Source organism: Lynx rufus, unplaced genomic scaffold (genome assembly GCF_022079265.1).
Source record: "Lynx rufus isolate CCGP_SWC_20201006 ecotype Redwood Valley unplaced genomic scaffold, mLynRuf1.p SCAF_27, whole genome shotgun sequence".
In the NCBI taxonomy this organism is placed as follows: Eukaryota; Metazoa; Chordata; class Mammalia; order Carnivora; family Felidae; genus Lynx; species Lynx rufus.
In genome coordinates, this window is record NW_025814842.1 from 3,350,472 (window position 1) to 3,367,903 (window position 17,432).

Genomic DNA, 17,432 nt, shown 5'->3' on the forward strand with positions numbered 1-17,432 from the left:
GGCCCCCCTCCTCCTTGCCACACGTCCAAGCTCGCTCAGTCATGACTCAGAGCCTTCCCGATCTCACCCTCGCCCTTGCTCTGGAGGCACCGGTAGCAGAACCCCTCAAACCCCCCAAGCTCCAGACTTCCGTAGTTCCTGTGGCACGTCTATCAGTCAGAAGGCCCGGAGCGGTGTTCCTCTGCACCCTCACGGTGCCAGGCCCAGAGCTGGGTCTGGACCAGTTATGAACACATGTTGGACATAACAGGAGTTCTCGCTTGAACACCATGAAATCCCACATTTATGAGCGGTACTACACCAGATTCGAGCCCGTCTGGCAGAGCCCAGGATGTGCAGAGTCTGGGCCTTCCTGCCTGTTGGGTGTATTGGTTAGCTACCGCTGCATAACAAATTTTCCCTGCACAGCTGCTTGAAACACACCTGTGCCGCTTCACAGTGTGTGGGGGCCAGGAATCCAGGCACAGCTTAGCTGCGTCCCCCGCTTTGGGTCTCTCCCAAGGTGCCAGCCAGGGCCGCTGTCTCATCCAAAGTTTGGACCGGGAAAGGGTCCATCTGTAAGCTGGTGTAGTCGTTGGCAGGACTGCGTCTCATGGGCTGTTGGACGGAGGCCTTGATGAGCCTCTCCGTGGGGCATCTCCCGACGTGGCCGCTGGCTTCATCAGAGCGGGTACCGGAGGGGGCAGGGCAGAGGGCCGGCAGGAGGGGCACGAGCTGTGGAGAGGTACAGTCTCCTGCAAGCTCATCACGGTGCCCTGGCCACAGCGTCTGCCATGTTCCGTGGTCGGAAGCAAGTGTTCCCAAGAGGAGATTACATAAGGGAGGGTGCGGGGAACAGAAGGCGGGTCCTCAGAGTGTCTCCGTGATCCAAGGTACCGGCGTCCAGGGCTGTGGAAGGCAGAGTGCCCAGGACATGCCTGTGCAGCTCCTGGTTCATGAGGAGGAAAGACGGACGTTTCCATGAGGAAAGACGGACGTTTAAATGCGTCAGCACGTGGTGACTTAATTACCGACAGTCCCAGCGGGGACACAGGCCAAGCAGGACCAATGTGCCATTCGCACCCACTGGGCCATTCGCCAGTCGGTGAGTGCGGGGGAATGAGCTTGGAGCGAGACACCGTGTTCAAGCCACCTTACAGAGCGCCTCCTCCTTGCTGGCCGCTGATCTGTACCCTCTCAAGACTTAGCTCATTTCGTCTGTGAAACCCACTGAGTCTGGTATTTTCTCCAATTTTACAAAAGAAACTGAGGCTCGGGGAGACCAAACTGTGTCCGAGGTCCCGCAGGCTGAGCCTGGATCCTAAGACTCTCCATCCAGGGCTTTTCCCACGACCTCCGGCCTGCAGCCTCTGTAGCCTGGAGTCCATGGCATTGATTACTTTGAAAAATAGGTTTCCTGTGACCAGTTTCCTGATTTTTCTTGTTAAGCTTCCTTAGAATTGTGTTTGTTCTGGCTCAGCAGTGAGATGATTGGAGCAAAGACAGACATTTGAGCTGGAGGGCAGAGCGCCAGCCTGAGTGACAAGGCGCTGGGCCGAGGCGGCCGCCCCAGGACCCCAGGAACGTGGCCTTGAATCCCCTGCCCACCCCCAGGCATGGTGCTGGGAGCCGAGCTGCCCGGCTTAGAGTGTGGGGTGAGTGGAGACCTGGGGCCAGGCCCTGCTCTCTCCGGCCCCAGCCTCCCCTGCATGAATGGCGGCGACGAGCCCCCGCCTCTGCGGGCCGGCCATGAGGGTGAAGTGAGCCCAGACGCCAAGCTTCAATGCCGCCCTCAACGCCGTTGTCACGCCCCTCATGGGCTGCTAGGATTCCAGCAGCCGTCAGACCAGATGAGAGCACTCTACAGAAGGCCCTGCAGATTTCTGGAGACAGGGGGCTGGAGGTTGAGGAAGGGGCGATCCTCGTCTTCTCTGTTTATCACGGATTTGTAAAACACCATCTTCTCCCTTTGAACTGTCTGTTGCAGGCTTTTAATTTTTTTTTTTTTTCAACGTTTTTATTATTTATTTTTGGGACAGAGAGAGACAGAGCATGAACGGGCGAGGGGCAGAGAGAGAGGGAGACACAGAATCGGAAACAGGCTCCAGGCTCTGAGCCATCAGCCCAGAGCCTGACGCGGGGCTCGAACTCACGGACCGCGAGATCGTGACCTGGCTGAAGTCGGACGCTTAACCGACTGCGCCATCCAGGCGCCCCATGTTGCAGGCTTTTAAAAAAACTACCGTGTGATGTCGCACCGAATGGTCGTTGACAGACCCTGAGTTTCTCGAGGCAGGGCTGGCGGCCTCGTGGGGCACCGCGGGCATCGGGCTTTATGTTCGGTGACGGCAGTGATTCTCCTGTCTTTCTCCTGTGAACCGTACCCCTGCCCAGAAGGGAGCGAAGCCTTTGTGTCTGCAGGCCCGGCTCACCTTTTGAGATTCTGCTCCTTCCCGACTTCCCTGCTCTGAGTCATTGCTCTGTCTCCAGTTCTGACTTGGCCCCCCACTAAGCTGAAGAGCCATGATCTGTTTAAGCCTCCTTTATGTATTGCGAAGGCCCCGGAGGTTAGATAATTACCCCGAGCTGGAGCCTGTCTCCAGGTATCTTGGCTTAGGGGAACAGATGTGCTGGCCAAGTGTGCTGAGAAGGTAAACTACATTAGAGAATTCTGTTTCCTATTTACTTCGACAGGAAATCAGGAGGAGTGTTTGGCCAGAAAGGGGTTGATGTAATTAAAGTGAACTGAGAAATGTGTAATTTTTTTGATTATATAAAGAAATACTTAACCTCGTTATATTAAAATGTTAACAATGATCCGCAAAGTATCAGTTAAAAGTTTGCTCTACCCAAATAATGAATCACCGGGTTACAAAAAATGAAAGTAGAAACCTAACATGGCCTAGCATGATCTAGCATGGCCTATCATAGCCTAGAATTATCTAGCATGGTCTAGTATGGCCTAGTTTAACCTATCATGGCCTACCATGGCTTAGCATGATCTAGCATCGCCTAGCATAGTCTAGCATGGCCTAGCATGATCTAGCATGGCTTAGTATAGCCTAGCATAGCCTAGCATGACCTAGCATAACCTAGCATAGCCTAGAATGGCCTGGCATGGCCTAGAATAGCCTAGCATGACCTAGCATCGCCTAGTATAGCCTAGCATGGCCTAGCATGATCTAGCATCGCCTAGCATGATCTAGCATGGCTTAGTATAGCCTAGCATAGCCTAGCATGACCTAGCATAACCTAGCATAGCCTAGAATGGCCTAGCATGGCCTAGCATAGCCTAGCATGATCTAGCATAACCTAGCATAGCCTAGAATGGCCTAGCATGGCCTAGCATAGCCTAGCATGACCTAGCATAACCTAGCATAGCCTAGAATGGCCTAGCATGGCCTAGCATAGCCTAGCATGATCTAGCATAACCTAGCATAGCTTAGCATGGCCTAGCATGGCCTAGCATGATCTAGCATGGCTTAGTATAGCCTAGCATAGCCTAGCATGATCTAGCATAACTTAGCATAGCCTAGAATGGCCTAGCATGGCCTAGCATAGCTTATCATGGCCTAGCATGGCTTAGCATGGTTCAGCATGAATAGATGCCTGGTGTGGCCCCAGGTAGCACTGGCATCTGATGACTGTCTGTCTGATGTGACCCCAGCAGGTACCCTGCCTTGTCACCTCCGTACCCTCGCCCTTCCCATTCCTGTCTCTTACTTCGCCCGTGCTTCCCTGGCCCGTTGTCCCATGTTAAATCTGCCCCATTTTTGAAGGATACTCTGTTTCCAGGAAAGAGCCTGTGTCCCCCAGCCAGAAGTGACTTCTCGTGGCCCTTGGAACCTGCCCTCACGTTACACCCTGTATCATGATTATTGTGACCTGTCTCTCTTGTTACACCTGTTTCCGCATCCTTGTATCCACCTACCCCTCAGCGCCAAGCCTAAGGCCCGGTTGACATTCAGGAAATTTCCAGCACATTGTGCCATGGCAACAAATAACTACAGACTCCGCGTGGCTGAAACACCAGTGGCAACTTCTCTCGTGCACCTTCCCCATCCTTCAAGGCCAGCTCTTTCTCTCCAGCTTCCTGTCGTCTTCTTTCAAAGACACAGACTGAGGGGTCAATCCCCATGCAGGACCTGCTAGGTCAGGTGTTTGAGGGAAAAGAGGAGGTAACCGGCCAGGGAACCCTCTGGAAGCTTCTGCTAGGAGGTGGCCTATGTCACCCCTACCCACATGTCACTACCGCTCCCCTGTCATCGGCCAAACTAGAGTCAGAGGCGGAGGGTCCGCAGGGTCCCTGCAAGAGAGAGATTTCCATGGGCCAGATGGATGACCCTCCCATGGGAGGGGACGATGTTTTGGTGGAGGGTGGAGGGTCTGTAGCTCAGGACTGTTAAGTGACCAGGTCATTCTGGTGATCCAGTGGGCCTGGAGCCAGGTGGCCATGAGCCAGCACTCTCTGCTTCCCAGCAAATTAAGACTGAGCCAGGGACAGCCATTTTGTTCCAGTGGCCGTTTGTTCCCCAGTGACTGATGGCTGGTGGCCACGTCGGGGGCAGCGAGTCCGCCTGGGGGTTGAGTAAGCTGCCCGTCCTGCTCTGTGGGGCTTGCCTGCCAGCGTGCAGCCCCCAGCACCCAACCTGTAGGGCCTCCCTACACAATCAGCCAGAGGCCCAGGAGATTCCAGAAATCTCCAGGCGCAGGGTGCCTCTAGAAGCTTGTGCTGTCTCTGGCGGCTCCGTGGCTGCCAAGGACTGGCTCACAGCTGTGTGGCGGCATCGTCAGCCCCGACATGAGACGTGCAGAGAGAATCTCCACTCTGCGCCTTCACCTTTGTGAGCCCCTCTTCGGTGCTGTTTGCAGGCGATCTGCTATCAGCAAATGCCAGAGCACGCTGCACTAAATTGCTTCTAAAAACTGATTTCACGCATGTTCCCAAAACATTCTATACACCACGGGGGCGAAGAGGGGAGAGCCATCAGACAAGGGCTCATCAGAGGCTCCATCAGTTCCCTCCAAACATGCTCCATGCCAAACCAGAACTGCATCTGGGCCGTACACAAGGGGACCTTCCCCAGTCAGGTCTTCCTGCAGGGACGGAGACCCAGAAGCTTCCGGGAGCCAGAAAAGTAGGTCTCGAAACCGACACGCTCTGCTATGTGTTTACACACATTTCTCTCTCTTCCCTGCCTGTGTCATCATCAAAAAAAATCCTCACTCCCTGCGGCATTTTTATGGCACAAAAGCTCTGTGCGACAGGACAGCTGGTGGGCACATCGGAGCATCTCAGCTTGGGGACGGCAGTTCGCGTGGCTCAGCCGCCCCGCACGCGACCGGCGGGTCTTGTCCAGGCACGTGGCCCCTGAATTCCAGGAGCCGCCTCAAGCCCGCAGAAGCACCGGTTTCTGTGGACCTCCGTGTCTGGAGAAGGGTCGTGAGCCCAGGGTTTGAAAAGGAAACCTTGGGGTTGGAGGTCGGGGGAGACCACGCACAGACGGTTCTAACCGACTACTGGGGTAATGGCCGTGCTCAATTTCGCCTTTCACGTTTTAATTGTACAACAGTAATTTTGCGATAGAGTTGCCGATGGCAAACATGCAAAAGACATTAACTTTATTTATGTTTTGGATTATTAATGTGGCTGTTAAAATTCCTCCAGTTAGTTTTGATTGAATTGTTTTTTTGTGTGATTCTGTTGTTTAATGGAGCGGTAAATAAGAATTTCTGATAATGAGGCCAAGCATCTGTCACAACAACCTGGTGTGGGTTATTAACATTTCCATTAACGGCAGGGTGGGCAGCGATAATACGGGAACCACACAGTTAGAACAAAATAAATAGTCGGTGTCAGGCTGAGTGGGTGTTAATTACTATTTGATTCTACACCGGGGGGGGGAGAGGGGAAGGGGTGACTCTCGAAGGTCGTTGTCTCCCGAGAGCCAGCGTGCTGGGCTGTCGCCCTCGGACAGTGGCTGTTGCGTGGTCTCCATGCGTGGCCGGGAACGTGCTTGAGTTGGAAGGCAGTGCTCGTGGGCCCGCGGGCCGAGCCCCCCCAGACGGCTCCCAGGGCTCCGGGGTCCAGCCCAGCACAGCCCTGTTGGGGTGCACACAGGCGGGAGAAGGGAAGGACTCCCGGGAGGCAGAGAGAAGTGCGTCCCGCACAGATGCCCGGCAAGGAATGCAGAGACGGAGCGGAGACGTGTCCTGTGTGTGCACACGTGCTCTCGGTGCCATCCCAGCTTCCCCAGGGCCGCCTGCCGGGCCACGGCCACGGTGTCCTCTCCGGGCACAGCGTGGTCCCCAGGGCGGTAGGGCAGGGTCGCAATCGAGGACTGGGTCCTCAGAGTTCGAGCCATAAGGGGCCTGGGTAGAGGGCAGGGGACGGGGACCGGCCTAGGCTGGTCCCTGTCACCGCTGGAGGACGGCCCAGACCCGGGGAGCCAGGCTCCACGACGCGAGATTCCTGAACTTGGGACGGACACGTGGGTGCCTCATTTTCTCCGCGGTCCGTCCAAAACGCACTGCCTCCCTCCACCGTGAACGCGGCAGCATGGTGCGTACGGCCAGCGGGACCTGCAGCTCACTCAGCAACAGCCCCCCACCCACGTCCCGTGCCCACCCACGACGCACGCAGATGACCAGATCACGCTTTTGTTTCTGAACACTCTGCCAACCGCGTCTCGATATAATTATTATAATTAATATAATTTTCTTCGTAATCCTCCAGATTCCATTTTATGCCAACTGAAAACGTGGTTCCGGGAAGGGCGTGTGTGGCGCTCCCTGGCCTAAAAGCTGCACGGCCCCGGGGCAGGCTCCGAGGCCGCCCACCCTGGAGCCAGGGGCCCCGCACGCGCCAACAGCCATCTCAGCCCCTCTCCTGTGCTGCTCTCTCCCCAGCCCCGGCCATGGCCCCGCAGAACGTCCAGGTGACCCCGCTCACGGCCAGCCAGCTGGAGGTCACGTGGGAGCCGCCGCCACCGGAGAGCCAGAACGGGAACATCCAGGGCTACAAGGCAATGCTCTCTCGCATGGTTTGGCTCTTCCTTCCAGGTCACTTGGAGGCCCGGAGAGTGGCCTAAATCCACAGAGTTCCCGGCGGCTTCGCTGGAACCCTGGCTGCATGCCACGGCTGCTGCCCCCGGCTCACTCCGTCCTGCCCCTGCACGCGCAGCTGACCGTCAGGACGGAGAGCCGGGGTCGGTGCTGAGCGGCTGGGGCAGGCTCGGCCTGACCTTGCCTCTCGGCCTGGGGGTGGCGGCCTGGTTCACCGTGCAGCTGGCTTGTGCCCGGCAGCCCCTCCCTCCCAGGCCCCGCCCAGCACCCTTCCTGCTGCTGCACCCGCTCTGGGAGCCTCCAGTATCTTTGCTGACAGCAGAACAGATCTGGCGGAAGAGAACAGGTTCTCCAGCCCGACCCTGCCCTTGGATCTCTGTTGAATATTTCATGAGGCCCAGGGCAGGGGGCCCAAGAATTTGCATTTCTAGCAAGTTCCCCCAGGGGTGTGGTTCCTAGGCACCCCACATTGAGAACCACCACACTAAGGTTCCACGTTAGCTCAACGTTCCGGAGATGGGGCAAAGGAAAGACAGGAGGCCAGTGAGTAATTACCCAGAGTAGGTTCATCTGGGGGCGGGAAGCTCCTTGCGCACCTGCCTGGAAGGCCACGTTTTCGGAGAGAAGTCAGAAGGATCAGCTAAAAACAGCCTGAAGAAAGCAGCCCGGGGCCGTCCCTTGAAAACTCCCCCTTCCTTCTCCCGAATGACTCTCCCCAACTGGTATGTCGGAGCCCAGGTTGGTCAGTCATCAGCTTCTGTGGGCCAGCCTGCCCTGATGACTATTGGGCCAATTAAATGTCCATTTAAAAATGATTTTGGTCGGTGTTTTATGAAAATAAATACCTTCCTCCACGGCAGGGCTGTTACAGTGATTAATGAGGTAATGGGAAGTCTTACGAGCTTGGAGGCAAGATGCTATTTATGTATGTCCAAAATATGTTTTCTAATTTCCTTAACGATAAAGACATTGAACTTGGGTATTGATCTCAAGCCAGTAAGGCCTGTTCAAGCGTAGGATCAGATTTGCTCAGTTCCGAGAGCAGGACCGGACCGTATCTTGCGGGCAGGAGTCAGCAGTGCTCGTGGCCGGGAGCCCACGTGGGGGCAGAAAACCTGTCCCAAGCTCTCTGCGGCTCTCTGCCCTGTGGGCCGGTGGCCCTGGTGGCCTGGCTGGGTTTCGCCCCCCGGAGCTGAGGTGGGTGTTGTCTTTGGGCAGCCGGGCTCGCGCTGGCTCAGGGCAGTGGTTCTCTGCCGGCTGTCCTGGGAAACGGTCCTGCCCACCCACCTCCTCCAGCCTCTGTGCTTGGGCCTCAAGTCCGCCCGTGAGCATGTGCAGGCCGGGCGGTGGGGGGCAAAGTGAACCCAGGAGAAACACGGGCCGAGGTCCAGTCCTGCCCAGCGCTCACTGGGCACCTCCCCCACCAGTTTAGAAACCAGGGCTGCCACCCCTTCCCCGTGGCCCCGTGGCCCCGTGGCCCGCCTCCGACCTCTGGCTCTTATCGGCAGGTTTACTATTGGGAGGCAGACAGCCAGAACGAAACAGAGAAGATGAAGGTCCTGTTCCTGCCGGAGACCGTGCTGAAACTGAAGAACCTGACCGGTCACACCCCTTACCGGGTCAGCATCTCGGCCTTCAACGCGGCTGGAGACGGGCCCCGGAGTGACCCCAGGCAGGGGCGCACCCACCAGGCCGGTAGGAGAGCGGCGTGTTCCGCGGGCTCCCCTTCCCCACGGCCGCGGGTGGCCGAGCCAGGCTGGATGAGCGGCCCCTCCCTGTCCCCACAGCCCTTTGCTCTGCCCAGCCTGTGACGCACGGCTGTCGTGTGCCCGGGGCTTTCTGGAGAGAAAGGCCTGGGTTGCATTCAGCTGTTTTCCCCAGTGCCCAGCCCTGGCCTGCTGCGCGGCGGCGCCCGTGAGACGGCACCTGTTTCCCGAGGACCCTCCCGGGTTGCCGAGGGCAGGAGGGCTCCGCCTCCGCACCCAGGCCTCCTTCCGGTTCCCTCGGGGAGCTTCTTGCTGGGGCTCGGCACCGGCGTGTCCAGATCCCGGGGGAAGTGAGTTCTTTGTACGCCGAGCCCAGGCCACAGCGTCGGGCGCTTCCAGGGTTGCCGGGTTTCAGGGCCACACCCGCAACAGCTTGCAGCCGCTTCTCAGACACCCGCCACCAGCCAGGCGAGAGCACTGCACTGCCACGTGCCTCACCGCCTGTGGCCCCACATCCACACACACAGCACGTGGCTCCCTCTGTCATGAGTGCCAGCTCCCCAGCGGCCTAGAGAACATTAGGAAGTGAGTCAGGATTCCAAGGGAATGCCAGCTTAACCCTGGTCCCGCGGACCTGGGATGCACTTTGTGGGACCCAGGAAGTGTAAGGCTGGGGAAGTCGGGGAGACCCGTCCCGCTAGGGGCTCCCAGGCATCCTGCGTCCTGCCTGAGAGAGGACTGGCCAGCGTGCCGGGACTCTTTCCTCTGGGTCTCGTCCAGCGGCCGGACAGGGGCCGTTTCTGGAATCCAGGGTGGGTCACCCGTTCCTTACCAGAGCACTGGGGACTGCTCCGGGCACCAACCCCCACACGGAGCCCAGGCAGGGGGCGGCGAGCGGGGTCAGCAACCCAGCCACCCGCCTGGCTGTCTGCGTTCTGCGGGCAGCTTCCCCCCGCCCGGGGGGCTCACTGGGCCCCTCTGTCCCCAGCCCGAGGGCAGACACTGTGACGTTTCAGAGGAGGGCCGGCTGGGGCCCTAAGGGAGAGGCCAGGAGAGGTGGGCAGAGCCACCAACGGCCTCAGAGCCCCTGCTGTCCCCAGAGGAACAGGATGGGAGCAGCTGCTAGAAAACGGGGCTGTCTGCATTTCATTCTTTACTCATCTTTCTGCCTTTGTCACCGCGTCCCTTAGGCTCCTTATGTTTAAACCCCCATCATCTTGTCTCCTCTTCTCGGGAGTGTCCAGGTGTCTGATTGATCCTGGAAAGTTCAGAGGTGGTCGCACGGCGTTGAGACTTTTACGGAGTTGAAAATAACGTCTAGTAGCGCTTTTATCGTACGTGGAGGCACAGACGTGTGTGGAAATGGTCTATAAAGGAGCTTTACCAACAGTCCCTTCACATCCCATTCTTCCAGCTCCGGGGACCCCCAGCTTTTTGGCGTTCTCAGAAATAACCTCTACCACGCTTAACGTCTCGTGGGGCGAGCCGGTGGCAGCCAACGGCGTCCTGCAGGGCTACCGAGTGGTCTACGAGCCCTTAGCGCCCGTGCAAGGTAAGGCCAGGGGGGCGCATGGGGAGGGCCGGCCCCACAGGGCGCGCATGGGGAGGGCACGGCACTCCACAGTGTCTGCAGGGCGGGGAGTCTTGCCTGGCAGAGGCACAGGGAGGAGGGCGTAAAGCCCAGTACGAGGCGGGGGACGGAAGAGGAAACCAGCAGCTTCCGGGCAGGAGGGGGTGCCGGCCGAGCAGCGCCTAGCAAGGGGCTCGGAGCCTGGGCTCTGGGGGTGTGGAGCGGGGACCGGGGATGCGCGTGTTCGCGGCGGAGCCCGGGGGACCCGCCCGCTGCGCGGGAAGGGGGCAGACGGGAGAGCACCCTCGCCCCTTGGTCCCGGAGGTGCTGATCCGCCCCTGCTGCCTTGCTGCCTGTCTCTGGTGCCGTTGTAATTTCTGGCGCGTCTGTCTCCTCCCGCTCACTGCTGCCCCGCTGTCAGAGGGCTCCGTGGGCACTTTTTTCTCGCCCACTCTGTGCCCGGCACCGGTGCCACAGGAGGGCGCCCGGCCCAGGGCGGGCTTCCCCTGGAAACGCGCGCGGCCAGACCGTAAACGTTGTAGATTATTTAATGCCCAGGAGGAGAAAATATAACCAACACATCAAATAATATTGACGCTCCATTTAAAGCCGTGATAAAAGTTTCCTTTTAAAATAAGTACTTTCAAGTAAAACGGGGGGCTGATTTGAGGAAAATTTAAGCACCAGATTTCATTTCATCGAATCTAAAATGCCATTATCGACTCTAAGATTCATTGTTATTTTACGAAGTGCTAAGAAAGAAAAAAGGCCCGCCGTAAACCACAGCCCAGTATGTTGGCATCATCAAGCCCAAATCAGAGATGTAAACACGTGAGGGGAGAGAGTCTCAGACAAGCGATGGATGCGCTTTGGTAAATAACAGTAGAGGTGGTACGGGTGTGCGGTGTGTGAAATGGCGGAGGGCACGGGCCCGGCCCGAGATGGCGCGGCCACACCCGCTGCGTCCTCTTCAGGGCCCAGTGCCTGCGTGGGGACCAGGTGGCCCGGGCGTTGCAGACGCCTTTTAACTAGTGCCACACGCAACGGGGAAAGGATGGCCAAAAATCATGGCCCCGAGCCACCTTGGACCCCTCCCCATCAAGGTACGGGTTTTCCTGTACCTCCTCAAATAAGTGACTTATTCTGCATCGATGGGCTTATAGAATCTCTCTAGAAACTCCATGGCATGCACGCCTCGGCCCCCAGGCTGGCTGCCTTCGTCTTATAAAGAAGTACTTGCCATCCAGGCAGGACCGTGGCCGTGGCCTCCGCCCGGTCGGGAGCCACGGTGGGCCCTGCTTCGCGATCCCCCGATCTCTGCGTTCCGACGTCCCGGAGTCCTGCCGGCTCGCCACACGTCTGTCCCCACGGCCTCCTCCTACCTTCCAGGGAGATGACCCTGCACATCTGGTTCCCCGGGCCTTGTCGGGGCCGTGGTCACGTGGCCTCTGCAGCAGCACGGCCGTGGCTCACCAGACGCCGTCTAGACGCCCGGCGCCGAGCAAGGCCACACGCTCTCTCTGAGTCCTCACGCGGCGGCCGGGCCGCCTTTATTCGTATTTCACAAGAAATCAGGCTCCGAGCCCTTAAGACGACCACCCAGGGCCTGCAGGTGGAGAATGTGGACACACGTGGGGTTTGGCCCCAGGTGGGCTGGTTTGAGAGCCCGTGATGGGGAAATGTCTGGAGCACGTGGGCTTTGTGGGGGACACGTGCCACAAACGTCACAGCGGGGAGCGGGGGAAGCGGTCATCAGCGTGTCACAGCTGCCCATGGCACTTGTCTCCCTCCCTCCCTCCCTCTCTCTCTCTCTGCTTCTCTCTCCCTCTCTGCCTCTTTCTCCCTCCCTCCCTCTCTCCCTTTCTCTCTCCCTCCCTCCCTCTTCCCTCCCTCTCTTCCTCTCTCCCTCCCTCTGTCTGCTTGTCTCTCCCTCTCTGCCTCTCTCTCCCTCTCTCTCTCCCTCCCTCCCTCTCTCCCTCCCTCCCTCTCTCCCTGTCTCTTTTCCTCCCTCCCTCTCTCTCTCTTCCTCTCTCCCTCCCTCTCTCTGCTTCTCTCTCCCTATCCCTCTCTCTTCCCTACCCCTTCTTCCCCTCTCCCTTCCCCTCCCTCCCTCCCTCTCCCCTTCTCCCCCTTTCCCTCCCTCTCTCCCTCTCACTCTCTCCCCTTCTTCCCCCTCCCTCCCTCCCCTCTCCCTCTCTCTCTGGTGACGACAGGCAGATCTTCTTGGTCGCAAGCATCTCGCCTCTTTTCACAAGTAGTAAGACCCTCTGTCACTCCGTTGGCCCTCCTGTCTGTCGGGAGGGCTGGTTCCTCTGCCTGGATTTTCCTGTCTTTGGCAGTGAGTATATACGCTCTGGAGCCGGGCAGGAGAAGGTACTTTCAGTCAGCAGCTCACAGGTCTCTCCGGAAGCTCGGGGCGCAGTCCCTGGGCGCTTGAGACCCAACCATCCAGACCCCCAAACCTTGGCCCTGAAGGCGGCACGGGCACACCCCCGACCCCCTGATTCCTGCTCGTCTGTCATGCGGCTGGTCCGGGCCTGGGGCTGGGGATGGTTGCTTCACAGCTGCCGCTAAGCTGCAGACTCTGCTGGAGTCGGAGGGGCCTCCGCTGGGTCCTTCCTCTCAGCCGCAGACCCCTCCTGAAACCGCTCTGCCCCTGCTCCAGCCGGGGGTGAGGCTGGCCTCGCCCCCGCCCCCCGCCCGTCCTCCCTGCCTGGAACCCAGCAAACAGCCTGTTCCCCGTGAGCAGAACCCACCAGCCCTCTTCCTGAGTGCCCCTGACCCTGTGGGGTCAGGGGGTGTCCCTGACCACTGGCCAACACCAGTGTTGCTCTTCCGGGTCCTACCATGTGCCTGCCTGGTCTGATGGCATCTGCCAGAGCCCCTGGCTTAGCCAGACAGCAGCCGACAGATCCGACCCCTTCTAGCTGGCCTTCTAGCTGGCCACGCTCTGCAGCCACACGGGCCAAAGGAGGAACGCAGGCCGGTAGAGGGCAGGAACTCAGAGCAGGAGAGACTTTCCTGTGGCCTCTCTCCGCCCCCAGGCCCGTCGGGGGCATTTTGACCTGAGGCTGGAGAGGGGAGGAGGGGATCTTTCAGGTGAAAGTAAGGCTGTGCTGTCACATACGCAAAAGGACCAGACGCTCCAAGTGGCTAAACAGAAGGCAGCTTTGGGAAGCACACACAGCGCGGCGTCCTGCGCCCGGCTGAGGTCAAAGCGGCCGGCCCTCGCCGTCCCGCCTCCGTTCCCAGACACTTGTCTCTCTGAGAAGCGTATTGTCCCCTCCCCTAGGGCATCGGCTGGCCCGTCTGATCAGCGTGCGGGCCTCTCGAGTGGGGGTCTCTCGGAGGAACCCAACCCTTGCCTCCTTCACGTTGGATCTGGATTTCCAACAGGGAATCGCGGGGGTGGCAACCGGGTCTCCGAACAATTTCCAGTTCTTCAAAATGCCTCACAGAACCGCTGCATTTCCAAGAGATGTGGTTGCAAGTGTGGTGAAAACATCTGGGGCTGGAATCCTACTAACTCTGCGGTAACGCCAGCCCTCCCGTGAAGGTGGTTACGGACACGGAGGGCCTGTCTGTGCGGCAAAGACAGGGAGGAAGGCCGTCAAACGGTCGTCTCACCCGCTGGCGATTCTGCTGGCCGATTTTCCTGCCTCCTGGCCGGCCGGACGTTCCTCGAGAGCAGAACACCCACCTGGCACGGGCAGACCCTGCCTGCGATCCCTCCACGGAGAAGACAGGCCCGGCTCCTCCCCCGCCGTCCCCCGCCAGTGCCCTGGTCACGGTGGGGAGCACCGAGCCACATGGAGCAGGAGCTGTGTTCTTAGGGAATGGGTTTTATGGCAGAGTTACTTTTATGTTTTTTAAGATGTTTTAAACGGTAGTATTTTATGTGATTGCACCCCGGGGCTTTGTATTGCGGGGCACGGTTTACAAATGGACTAAATAAATAAGATTCTGACATAGTTGAGATGCAGGGGAGGCCAGACTAGCTGTACGTCCTAGTGGGATAGAATTCACAAAATCCATACATGGGTTTGTTTCTGCTCTGGGGAAAAGGAAGGCATTTTTTAATAAAACATAAAAAAAAAAAAAAGTGAGGGGGGGTGCTCTCCAGATTAATTTTACATCCAAATGGACCCCATCCGTTTGCTGATGATGGGCAGTGTGTGTGCAAACTGGCATCCCAGACCCCTTCCTTGAGCCATGCAGGGTGAGGGCCAGGCTCCCTGGGCAGAAACGGCCCTGTTTCTCTGCAGAAAAGCTCAAATTTGGAGGTCACTCAAACGCAGGCAGGATCACTCTGAAATCATCTGGGAGGGAGTCATTTAGCTGAATCAGTGTTCTATAAAAGGCACGATATGAACACGGCGAGCCGACTGGAAGGTACTTGGAGAGCTGTAGGCTAAGAGACACTCGCTTTGATGAGTTTGAAGGATGAGCCCATTTCGTAGTAAGGACGCACTTGGCTGGGCTCTTCTGAGGTCAGGGCCACACGGGGATGGAAGGTGCCGATGGCTTTGGCTGCTGGCACTGAGGGCAGGCCCGGCGGTGGCCACGCCGGGCAGTGTGTTCACGGTGCATGCGGGCCGTGCTGGGGGCGGACGGCAGGTGCCGGGCGGTGCTCCTGGCGGGCTCTGCTGACCAGTGTCAGAGGGGCCACCTCACCTCTTCCTGCTCCTCCGGGGGATGAGCCGTAGACACCGGTATGTCGAAAGCTCTCAGAAATCCCGAGTGGAGAGCCTACGAGGCCTTTTTGTAATACGTCACCTTCAAACGTACTTAACCAGGGAGCCCCATCTCCGTCCTGGAAAATGCTGCGTTCGTATGATTTTCACTGTGCGTCTTCCTCCCGAAATGTGGAATCTCAGTTCTCCAGCTACACCCAGTACAACCAACACTTTCTCTTCGTCTGCGTGTTCATGAGCGAAAACGTTGTCTCTCCGTGGTCAGAGTTGTCTGAACCTGGGCAGTGATATTTGCAGCGACAGCCTTTCTCCGTCCTTGCTTCGGAGTCCAGGAGAAAGTTCTTACGGGGGGCCGGAGGCCTCTAGGCCACTGGTTAGCCAGCCCAGTCAGGCTGGAGAGCCCCACTTGGAGGAAGCCCAGCTTTTAGCTATGATGAAGGTTCCTGCCTCTTTTTCCCCGTTCTCTCCTCCCAAGTCAGGAGGCTCCAGGTCACCTGCACAGGTGACACAGAGCTCGATGCGGCTCGGAGTGCAGCGGGAGGGGAGGGGGGCCCGGGCCGGGGGCAGGAGCACGGGGGCCTCCCCGGTGTGGTGAGGGAGACCTGGGCCACCTCCCCGCGCCGCACCGTGAGGCTGGCTCTTGGGTTTGTCAGCCCCACTTATCAGTCTTAAACTCTAATTACACTTATCTGTGCTGAAAATTGGCTATCACCACCACTTAAACTCCTCCTAATTGCAAGAAATAGTTCCTCAGCAAGCTGGGGACGCCGTCCTTGTGGTCGCGGTGGAATAGGCGGCATCCGGCCGCGTCTCTGACTCCGGCCACCTCCTGGCCTTTGCTCTCGGTGGTTCCAGGGGTGAGCAAGGTGGTGACGGTGGACGTGAAGGGGAACTGGCAGCGCTGGCTGAAGGTCCGGGATCTCACCAAAGGAGTGACCTATTTCTTCCGTGTGCAAGCGCGGACCATCGCCTATGGGCCCGAGCTGCAAGCGAACGTCACGGCTGGGCCCGCCGAGGGTAAGTGGAGCTCCGCCGGGGGCCCCGCGGCCGGTGCAGTGCGAGCGGCCCACCCCGGGCTCCGTCCGGTCAGAGGGTCCCCCCTCGCTGCCCGTCAAGTAGCTCTGGCCCACCCAGAGCGGCCATAAATGCAGGAATGTTCTGGCAGCGTGGGTGTCTCCAAACACCTGTGTTAGCAGCAATGTCTACAGACAGGCTCGTTATGTGCAGACCAGCAAACTCTTCGGTGTTAAGCATGTCAAGTTTGGGGCTGTTTTCTGGAAAAACTTGGGAAAAATGAATTTTTGAAATTAGATACACAAGAAACTTTTGTTTACATTTTATTAAGTTTATTTTTGAGAGAGAGAGAGAGAGAGAGAACAAGCGGGAGAGGGGCAGAGAGAGAGAGGGAGACATAGAATCCAAAGCAGGCTCCAGGTTCTGAGCTATCAGCACAGAGCCCGATGTGGGACTCAAACCCACAGACCAAGATCATGGCCTGAGCCAAAGTTGGACACTTAACCGACTGAGCCACCCAGGCGCCCCCATACGCAAGAAAATCTTAAAGTGTTCACATCACAAAGAGGAGCCACGTGGCTTCCCACCCACCTAAATGGTTTTGGCATTTGTTGACAACCTTAGCAAGGCGAGGGTGACAGGACCTCGGTTCACAGGGTGCATGCCCCACGCCAGGCACGATCCTGGGCCCGTTGCACGGCCCATCTCTGCTCACGTCCGGTCAACCCGGGAGGTCAGGGTGGCTTTCCCACGTCTAGGATGAGAAGACTGTGACAGAGCGAGGCTAAGCCACATGCTTGGGGAAGGAGACAGAACCTGGCCAGAGCCGCCGACCCCCTGTGGGATGAGGAGCCCCCAAGTGCCCACGTCCACCCTCCCCTGTCTCTTTTATCCCGCAGGCTCCCCGGGGTCCCCCAGAGATGTCTCGGTCAGCAAGTCCGCCTCTGAGCTGACCCTGCAGTGGACGGAGGGAAGCGTGGGCAGGACTCCCACCACGGGCTACGTCATCGAGGTCAGGCCCTCAGGTAAGGAGGGGGTTGGGCACCTGCCAAGGAGCCTGTTCAGCTTAGCGGAGGCGAGTGTCAGGGCCCTCTGGCCTCCGCTTGGCCTCTCTCTAAAGATGTGGAGGCCACGAGGGCGACTCGAGGAAGGGCGAGGCATGTCCCTCCCTCCGCCGTAACCTCGCGGGCCTGAGATTCTCGATGGTTGGCCACAGTACACGTGCCTCAGAGCCCGGTCGTCGTCATCCTCAGAAACATGTACATGAAAACACAGGGACGCCCTCAGAAACGTGTACATGAAAACACAGGGACGCCCTCAGAAACGTGTACATGAAAACACAGGGACGCCCTCAGAAACGTGTACATGAAAACACAGGGACGCCCTCAGAAACGTGTACATGAA

At 58.4% G+C, this 17,432-nt stretch overlaps 1 protein-coding gene across 1 annotated transcript in view; it reads left to right on the forward strand.

Annotated features, from left to right (window-relative positions):
• SDK1 (sidekick cell adhesion molecule 1) overlaps nt 1-17,432 on the forward strand; it is a 157,952-nt gene that overhangs the window by 111,615 nt on the left and 28,905 nt on the right. The window contains exons 20-24 of the mRNA XM_047089469.1: nt 6,889-7,004; nt 8,553-8,739; nt 10,165-10,302; nt 15,870-16,031; nt 16,928-17,053. Of these exons, the coding sequence (XP_046945425.1) occupies nt 6,889-7,004; nt 8,553-8,739; nt 10,165-10,302; nt 15,870-16,031; nt 16,928-17,053 (729 nt within the window). The remainder of the gene's footprint in view (nt 1-6,888; nt 7,005-8,552; nt 8,740-10,164; nt 10,303-15,869; nt 16,032-16,927; nt 17,054-17,432) is intronic.